The sequence below is a fragment of the Syngnathus leptorhynchus genome, chromosome 3 (genome assembly GCF_054491065.1).
Source record: "Syngnathus leptorhynchus isolate UIUO chromosome 3, UIUO_Slep, whole genome shotgun sequence".
Lineage (NCBI taxonomy): Eukaryota > Metazoa > Chordata > Actinopteri > Syngnathiformes > Syngnathidae > Syngnathus > Syngnathus leptorhynchus.
The window spans coordinates 14,818,115-14,828,697 of NC_141197.1; the positions used below are offsets into that span (position 1 = coordinate 14,818,115).

General features: G+C 39.7%; 1 protein-coding gene across 7 annotated transcripts in view; it reads left to right on the forward strand.

Moving 5' to 3' along the window:
- mdga1 (MAM domain containing glycosylphosphatidylinositol anchor 1) overlaps positions 1-2,376 on the forward strand; it is a 96,633-nt gene extending 94,257 nt beyond the window's left edge. For all 7 annotated transcript variants that reach the window (XM_085907383.1, XM_085907385.1, XM_085907384.1 and 4 more), the window contains one exon: positions 54-2,376. In XM_085907383.1, coding sequence (XP_085763509.1) covers positions 54-139 — 86 coding nt within the window. In that variant the 3' untranslated portion in view covers positions 140-2,376. The remainder of the gene's footprint in view (positions 1-53) is intronic.
- The last annotated feature ends 8,207 nt before the right edge of the window (positions 2,377-10,583 follow it).

Consider the following 10,583-nt stretch of genomic DNA (forward strand, 5'->3'; position numbering starts at 1 on the left):
TCATGGTTTTAGTCGTAAAGATGACCTCATTCAATGGCTCTTCTCTTTCTTAGTTCTGATCGGCGGCTCACAGGCGCTTCCATTAGCCAGATGGATGACCATTGTCCTCTCTTGCGTCGTCGCCCTGTTCTGCAGATGATGAGCGGTTGACTACAGCGCCACCTTCTGTCTGTGCTGACAGACACTGCCCTGACTCGCGCTCTTACTTCTTCTCTCGACCCGACTCCCAGACTTCTTCCCCCCCACTCGCCTTTTGTCCTCCTTGCATCCATGATCTGTGCAAACGCAGCTTTTTACTTTATTTAAACACTTTGCTCCAATGACACACTATAACATATTATCATGTATTTAAGCCAAACACCTCCTCTATTAGCCCATTAGATTTCATAATATTCATGTCAAGTGTCTCCTCGTCTTTATAGTTAGCCTACATTTATGACCCCCTTCTTCCCTCCTCCACACCCCCTTTCTCTCTCCCCGAGACACACCAAAGTGTCGGACACTCTTACCAAAGATTACCTGAGGGAAAAGCACGAGGGATTCCGCCGAGCTGGCGACCGAGACAGATAATGTGGGTGAATTTTTCCTTCTGCTGACCTTCGTCACCGGCCGAGCTGCTGAGCGACAGGGACGGCTTATACTAAGTGAAAACCGAATGAATGAACTGACAGAAAGAGAGGTAGAGGAAGAGGCCGCTCGTGGTAGCCTCTTTGCTCACCACGGAGAAAGTAAACTCAGCGTGGATTATATGTACGTGTACATTCATCATTATATATTACATATAAGCAAAGTTTAATTATAAGCGGGGATGCTGAAGGACTCCATGTAACGAAATTAAAGAAGCACAACATTTATACGGCCTCTGTTGTTCCTTTGGGTTTTATTGAATTTATGTGACGTTACGATTTGCCTGTTTTTTGATATTTTTGGATTTGTTTATGCCGCTATGGGCAATGGGTAATGTGAGTGTTGTGACACAGGTGTCAGGCGGTAACCGTACCGAGCATAGTGAGTGTGTGTGCGTGTGTGTGTGTGTTGCATTGAGAGTTGAAAAGTGCAAGTCATTGAATGTCCCGGAAGAAGAAGCTGGAGATGTGTATGTAGCTGCTGTGGAGAGCAGATTACGTGTACAATTCACCTTTTCGCTAAGCCACGCCCCAGAAATGCAGACTAGCTTATCAGAGTGCAGTACAGAAGTCACAACTCGAATGAAGATAATGTGCAAAAGGCAATTGGGTAAAGTTATGCGACTGTACACATAATCATTGCTGTCTGTCATGAGCTGAATTTGGCAAAATAATGTAGCACAGTAACCAAATCGCTAAGGTTACATTAATAACATGAGGCCTAGCTAGCTAAGCTAACTTTCTGAATGATTGTATCAGTAAACAGCGTTTGGTAGCTTGAGCCACAACGTGTCGCGCCTTAATGTCATTGTCCAACGTCTCGGTCATTAGGCAATGCAGCAATTCACTTTTATTTTGCAGGATTTCCTTTCATCACATTGAAAGTTGGATGTGACCTTTGAAGGAATGCTCGCTGAGGTGGGCGGGGTCTTGGGGAAAGGTGAATTATAGAGGAAATCTGCCTACATTGTTTAGCGTTTGAATGTCTGTCTTGTGAACAGTCACGCAAATATTCTCGCTGTGCAATGAAAGCGTGTATCGCCACATAATTGTTCATTTTTATTGACATAAGAGTGACTTTTCTTTACATCACACCTTTTGGGGTTACATGCTTTACATTGCGTGGTATGGATATGATTGTTAAAATCAAGCAATACTCATATCTATAGCTCTATAACCCATAGTTTACCCTTACATTTATAATCACATTTTATCTTCTTGTCCAAATGACATCAATAATGAGTTGCAATGTATAATTGTGTGTTTATTCCTACAGGTCTAAACTGTGAGTACAACTGTAGCCTGTGTAATCATTATGTTCTTTATCTCAACAAATCTCAACTGTTTTCTAGTGTTCTCTGTATTTCGCCTGTGTCACCTCACATTTGTATTGTTTGTAATTTTTTAATCTCATTTTGCCTTGACCACATGCTATTGCTAAAGTGTACATTCTAGAGTATGTCAATGTCACTTTGGGTTCCCACGTATGTCGCTCACGCTGGACAAAGCGCTACAGATGGATGAATTAAATCAAGCAAAGCAAGCAGACCTGCGCTTTTAAACGTGTCCCATTTTTATATTTTTTGTGCCTCACGCCGAACTGATGGTTTGGTTACATTTCCTTAATGTAGTAGCTATTTTAAAGAAAACATGTACGTAAAACATTTGTGCGCATTTTCTTTCAATTGCCAGCTGTGACAGAAGAAACATTTTCCGGTACAGTACATTAAAACAACCTTTTACCAACTAACTAGAATTTAACTGGATAATATTTATGAATACTACAAGGCTGAAAGGGTGCTCATCTGTTTTTGTATGAAGAAAAAAACTGTTGGCTTTTTCGCTTCAGTTTTATGTCATTTTCTAAACACTTTTGTTTGGGTATGAACCAAGCTCGAAATATTTCTTTCATAAACACCACCCGGTTGCTAATCTACTTTGTGTTTATCAAAGAAACATAAAGCTTTATTCCATCGTATACCTTCTGTGAATCTTGCAGATTCCCTAAAACGGTGGCCTTCAATCTGGCCTATCATTTTTTTCGCTGGTGTGCTGTCCATTTGAGCAAATGAATGCCCTACTTGAAATTGAGACCCTCAGGAAAAAATAATTACCTTTATCACCCACACCACAAATAAAACCCCCACAATACAAACATCAAAGCAAAACAAAATACTTAAACATGTTATATGAACATGAAGCTCTCTTATGAGAATATACTAGAAAAGTCATATTAGAAAACAGTAGTTGGAGGGCATCTGTAATGCAATTAATCTGAACCCTTTTGAACAAATCCTACAGCACGTCCAGATGGTGATGGCAGACTTTTGACTCCTTGAGCAACAACCCATTTAATAACATGACTATATTTCTTCACGACATCATTGATAGTCAGTGAAGCGCAGATTATCATCAGTGGGCATAAATCCACAAAACGCTGATGCTTAGCATTCCACCTATTATGTATATACTTTGTCCACTCTCTTGAATAGTGAGACACACTGCAGTGTAATATCGGTCCTGTTGCTTTGAGTTTGAGGTGCTTTTCTGAAGCTCTTGCGAAACATCCAACTCAAGTAAACAGAAATATGGCAGTCACTTGTTTGCCAACAAATAGCATGATTGATTGCATACATTTTTTTTTCTTTACAATTGTGGGTCTAATATCCATTTGTAACGGAAGAATCTGATTTAATTTGAGCCAATTCTAATCCGAAGCGTTTTGAAACGACACCTCACAGTCTAATATGGCAGACAAATGATTATACATGCTAAATGGCAATTCACTTGGATATGATTAAACTTTTAAATGAAGTGAAGATTTTATATTGTCCACTATCAATGTTGCATCTTTAGTGGATCATTTTTCTGGCTCTCTGTGTGGATATGATTGATTGAAAAACACACGTGACATTTAATGAGATTTCTAAGGAGAAAATAAATTACCCACACCGCAATGAGAAAAAAAAAATCTGCATTTGCTTGCTAATGAGTTTTATATCCAAAGATGCCCGCTCGTACAAGGCTAATTTGTGCGTAACGTCTAATGAATCACACATATCATCTTTCGCCGTGTCACCACTAGGTCTTTCCGTCAAAACAAATACCACACCATCTATTACATTGCAGCACTGTGTGATTACGCTCTGCCTTGTCACACAAACATTATCGCTCCCCATGTATTGTTGTCCATTTATTTCACTTATTTATTTATTGAATCATCATCTCGTTAGTGTGCCAGCATTGCTCATGTTTGGTCTTGCATATGTACGTATGTACGTCACTTATAACACTGATAATATAATATAATATAATATGATATAATATAATAACATTATTATTATTATTATATAGTTTGTGGAATGTTGAAGAACTGAGTGTGGAAAAACGGTTATGTTTGAAGAGTTGTTTCCAATGGTTTGATATTCGGCCATGCACATCCCTTATGTGTTGGCCACGAGAGTGCTGGAAGAACAATTGAACATCCTTACGACTGTCCTCTTTACATTATTCATCAATCACAGCTCTGCTGCTCTGCTGTCTTTAAATGTTTCCTCAGTTCAAAAAAAAGAGGGGCACCGCAAAGGTAAAAGGTGGAATTGTTCCGATAAATGTTTCACGCTCTCATGAGAGCGCTAAAAGAGTGCAAATGACCGGAATGTGTGGTAAAGGTCAGCTCTTTCTGATCTTTTCTCTTCCAATACGTACTTTTGTGCTTGCATGCCAAATGGCATCTCCATCATGTACACGTTTGGACAAAAACTGACCTTTATCAGTCTCTCCATGCCCACAACCAAATCAAATGTATTGCATATTGCCTTTCAGTGCCTTTTGAAATGATTATATAAATATAAATGTAGAGATTAATTATTACATTTATAATAATTCTCACACACAAACAACCATACACTCATGCACACCTGCAATTGGGCAAGGTGCATTGAATTGGCATATTTTAAGGCTGTGCTCAAGAATGTGCATCATTTCAATTTTAAGTAAATTGTGAGGTCCGATGCTCCTTGGCAGGCAGCTGGAATTCAAGTCCCATCGCTGTAATGATCACAGATATCGATTGGTGCATGCCGCATATAGACAAGGTTGTGCAGTAACTCTCAGACAAAAGAAAAAAAAACAGAACAGGAAGCTCCTCTTTGATTTCATTTTGATTTACAAGACAATACCGATCCATTTTCCATTTAGGGTAATTCCAGTTTGACTTAAAGTTTGACATATGCTGAGTACATACTGTGTCACTTGTACTTCGTGCAAAGGTACGATGGATGGAAGGAAGGATGGATCGATGGATAGATGGACAGATAGACGGACGGATAGACGGATGGATGGACAGATGGATGGACGGACAGACGGATGGACGGATGGATGGACGGACGAATGAATGGACACATGGATGGATGGATGGATGGATGGATGGATGGATGGATGGATGGATGGATGGATGGATGGATGGATTCTTTGGTCGTGCCAATGACTGAATCACCATCATTAAAAGCAGGAGTGCAAAAGGAATTCATTGGCAAAATGAATGGGAATCCATTCCTAAAGTAAATTCCAATATAAACCCTCGAAAGCACATTTATAATTTGTTCCTTCCTCCCACACACTCCTTCATTAGGGGAGACCAAATAGCATTTGTCAGGTGAACACTGATTTGTATTCCTCCAGCTCAAATTAATTTTGTTCTGGTAAAACAAAAGTGAACGCCTATCAACAAATAACAGCAAAGCAAAAAAGTAGGGTGAATACAAAGAACAAAAGGAAACCTTTTCCTGGTGTGATTATGTTCCTATGGTTCTGCATAGAAGAAGAAGAAGAAAAAAATTGGTAATATACGCCACATAAGTTAGTAAGAGAATTTAGCTTGTACTTGTTCTTGATGGCAACCTGTTTCATAGGCAATTGAATTCTCAATACTCTTACGTGATACCCCAAAAAAATCACGTAACTTTAAAGCTTGCCATTTGCTTTATTTGTCAGCTTCGACACCTCTGTACTAGTTGCGGGAGTTCTTGAGAGCTCACAGCTTTCCACTTAAAGTTATGATGGCAGAATCAAACACCTTCACAGTCCACCTTCCCTCAAGCTGTGAAGTCTGTCACTCCACTTTCAATTCCGCAGCATTGAGTTGGTCTCCTCAAATGAAGATTTGAGCTCATGCTGACAAATATCTCAGTACTTGAGTTAGAAAAACAATGAGTGGATTCATTTGACCTCCGTCTGCATCTCAGTGGCGGACATGAGCAGGACAAAGTGCTTTCTATTAGGACGAGACAGACAAAGAGGAGGACTCAGACTCGCAGCATGTTTTGCAGACGACTATGGATGAGAGTCTGATTGGCCGTACAAAATATTTTCAAAAATCCTGTAGGCCTGCGTCTTTTATTTTTCCTATCATTTAAAAAATTGAATTATTTCCCCCACACAAGCTTAGTCAAGTTAGCCCTGAAAGGAAAGAAAAAAATAAATATCTGAATGTTAATGGCTACAAACTTCCATCTTCCTCTTTTGCACCTTTTGTCTGCTTTCCCTCTCGGAGTTTCATGTCTGCTCCGGTCCATTTTCCTTGTTCTGCGTCGCCTCCCGCCATCCATCCGCTTGGAGCTAATCAGTATCTAATCTCAGTATTAATTCTGCTGCTATTAACCTTGTGCTTGTTTTACAATTAGCCTCCATACACACACACACACACACACACATACGTACACACACACAAAGGCACACGCACGTATGCACACTAGATTGCCGTCTGAGCTAAATTGTGCTTTATTTCCACATTGAAAAAGATATTCAGAGTTAATTACAGGGCGCAAATGAGCCTGGAGGAGGATGGTGGGCCGTGCACTGGGGGGAATGAATGGATAGCACGTGCAATACAAACTCATGTCTTAACACTGATACTTAGTCACAGCATTGTCTATCTTTGTGTTGTTTTACTTTTACTAATTTTTTTTTTTTGCTTCTTTACACCGATACTGCGATGTCTTCTCGTTAATATATTGATTATCACATGACTGTCATGTGATTTTGAGTTATGATGGGGATCCCCGCACCTACTCACTAAGAATCCTGTCACTCGTATGCATTATGGCTCATCTTGGTAAATTCAATTAATTCAATGACAGTTTATAGTCGTTGTTAAACCTACTTCCAATAGTGCTGCGTATGTATCCGTATATCACTTTATGAGATCTTGCCACCATATTTTATTAGCTCATTAAATATATATGTGCATGGGAATAAAACGGGCAAATGAGGACAAGCGAAAGTTTTTTTTTTTTTGCAGCAGCAGCAGCTTTAGGCGACAAAAACTTAGATGGGACTTTCACATGAGCGATTGAGTTCTCCCTGTTTGTATAAGCAGCAGTATCTGCTATAAGTAACAATAAGACAGGTGTGGGCAGATATCCAATGAATAAAGGCAAGCGGTACATTTAACCCTCAGAGGAGCTGATTTTCAATATAGCCAACTTGCTCTCTGGCTGAGTCAACAGTTCTTTGGAGGCGAACAGATCAATGAAAGATGCATATTCTATTTGCCCGTGCACTGCTGTGTTTTTTCAGATATATTTTCAATGAGCTGAAGTTGCAAAGGGCCACTGTGGACAAATAGGAACCATTACGATGCCCGGGTTTAATATACTAGCTGCGTCCTCGGAGGACCTACGGCACTTGACTACAATTTACTTGAGGGCGGGAGGGGGGGGTGCTCAAAGGTTGACAGCAAGGTTAAATAACATTTTTGTCTTTAAGCTTGACCTTGGCTTGAAAATAATTAGGACTTATTTCTTTGTCACCGTTAGTCTTGGGACAAATCAAACATTACTTTGAGGGCTTTCCAAGTCTTCCAAACTCAAGAAGTTGTGCAGGCTCACAGTCACCCACATAAAAATCTCAAAAGATGTAGGAAGTCAGCCATTTTTTGTTAAGAGTGACACTTCAGGGTAATTTTAGCACCCTTCAATCTCCTCCGAGAGATTTTGGAACGTTGTTGCAAGTGAATTTTCGACAAAGTTGGAGTGTGACAAAACCCAGCAATATGGTTACAATTTCGTGGATTTTGTCAATTGCAGCGGATTGTTAAACATAATCCCTACAATGAAAACTAACTAACTGCTTTCCCTCAAACTCTTCCAGAACTTTCCACACAGTAACAGCTTTCGGGTCTAAAAGCCCAATCGTGAGTACTCGCAGCTTTAATCATCATCTGTGATAGCTGCAGACAATTGGACATTAACATTTGAAATAAAAGTGTTCTCAATAATACCGGTTTCTTCTATCAAGAAAGACAAAGAGCAAAACTTTTGGCTGTATTTACATTTCCAATATGTGCTGCTAGAGCTTAATTGGCCAGGCGGGCTGATGGAATCACACTCCAAGTTAGAAGTGCACGAGGCATAGATCGTAGACCCGGAGCAGTTCCCAGGTGATAGCTCTATTGCGGGAAGCTGCCTTTATAAGTCTCACAGTAATTTGCTCAAGAATGTCGAGAGGAATACCAAGCGGAGTGTGACACGGAGAGGGCGAGACCGCTTTACTTGGTTTTAAATCGTTTATTTGCGCACAACTTCAGCTTTGCTTCTTCAAGTAATTGCTGCTTTGCAATCTTGTCGCTCTAATAGGCACCTATGGATAAGATGAGAGACGTTGCTGGTACACTCATATATGTCGAGATAAAGTTTTAGAACAGGTTTTAAATTAAAAAAAAAGACGACTTTGAAGAGATAACCTGAGAATTTATTCTATGATTTGCATAGCTGCAAATAGCTGTTGACACGGACACGTTGTCAACAAGATCTCACATCTGCTTTACAATAATTGCCAATCAATCACCCGACCATTTGGCTTGTTTATATCAGTCCTGTAATATATTTGTATTGCGCACCACAATCTAAAACACTGATACGTAACTCCGGTCCTCGAAGGTCGGTGTCCTGCATGTTTTCGATGGCATTTGAATCAACAGGGAGACACGAGCCAAAGGAGCTTTCCACATTGATTCACGTAGCGCCGCAATTGCATGAAAAGAAATGTGGACTCACTGTGTGGTTTTGTATCATAGCAAAACTTAGCATACCGAGGAGTGTTTTGCTGGAGTCTTTGTTGAGCATGTCCTGGAGCTGTTGGGAGCGGTGCACTGGGAAAACGGTACATTATGAAAAAAGGACGGGAAGGGGAGGTGGGCTTGAATTGAGGGAGGGAAATGGCAGCACGAAGGAAAGCAAGATCTTTGATGAGGCCCCGCGAGTGTCTCTAATGAGACGCAACGTGCTGCTTTCCTTCATCGCAAACAGCGGCGTGCCACGCTGCTACTGTGTTCAAGCCAAAGACATAACCAACGGCCTTAATTAAAAATCACAAAATCACCATTCCGCCCGGCTCCCTGTGAAATCCTTGCTTTCTTCCAGCAAGAAATCTCAAAGTGGCCGCACTACAGGGAGACAACACCATCAAAAGCTTGTTTTGACAATGATGTACACTTTTTATTCCTAGTCTTTGTCGCAATCGTTTACTTAAACGCAATCTCGTGTGTCGTGATTTTGTTTGCCCCGTGTAAACTCATTGGCCATCCTTCAACAAAATCTCAGTTTTGTTTGCCCATGTCGTGTTTCCTCAAATAATTAAAATAGTGTTTTTATGATACATAAAGGTCTTATGATGGTGATTGTTTGATTTTGAAACTTATATTTTTGCCAATAATATAAGACCCATGTCTTAATTTTATTGCAAAAAAAATGGCAGACCGGTGTTTTGAAAAGTTTAATTTACTTGCAATATTTACTTCCCTATATCTCATGCCATTAAAGTCCATGGCTAAAAAATTGCATAGAAAAAATAAAAAACAGTAGCAGAGAAAGTGTCAGGGATTTGTATTTGTATGCATTTAAATATATTTAACTTTTTCCCTCATGCCCCAAACTACTTTTTATGTTAGTATGGATTTGTGATGATGTACAGCTCAGGCTCAGACCTATTAGCTCTTCGCTTCAGTGGCACAGTGATGAAGTCAGATTAAGCAAGATGTATTTGACACTGACGTACCTCGAAAGGTCTTAAAATAACCACTGACTGTGGTATCTCCTTTTTCAATCATGTTACTGCAACGCCGAAAAGATTTTTAATGGTTATGGTGTGCATACGTGTAAAATAGAATAGCACAAATATAAAATATATCTTGATAACTGGACACGTAATTAAGGAGGCTGATAACATTTAAATTACCGGTGTGGTTTCATGTGTGACGTAAAAAATGGATATCTGATCAAAAGACTTCTAAGAAACAGTGAATCACGATTCATGAGCCTTCCTTAAAAACATGAATGAATGAACCTTAAATGAAGTACCCGACCTTCAATACATAAACCAAATTCACAGAATCGTCTGAATCTAGCCAGTCACTGGAAACAGGAGTTGAATCTATTGACATTGCATGCTAAACACGCATAAACTGTTTTAATTAGTTTAGTCATTTCAAATGCAGCGCCCTGGGAAGAAGGAAGACGCCTCAAATGTGGATGAACACCAAATAATGATTTTAAGAACAGATTTTTTGTGTGTGTGCGTCGAAGGGATAACAAAGTAGTTAACATGCTTGCTATCGGGAGAGTAATTAAAGAGGATGACAAAACAGCGTCCCAAGTTTTATATTTGCAGAATACACACGCGCTGATCAATGAGGCATGAAATGAAAAGCCATTGATCTTTGCTTAGCAACTATTCCAGTATGATAGACTGCAGTGGTATATGTGACTGATGAAGTGCAAGTCCAGATTTAGAGAAATGATATAAAAATGCAGATTTTTGTCCAATACGTACATTAGAGTGATTGTAATCAGAATGAGATCATTACCATAGTTTGATTTTTAGTCAGTTGGAGTCAGTTGACTCATAATCATTTAATTTGATAATTTTTTTACAGCCTCTCTGGAAACGTCGCCGTGG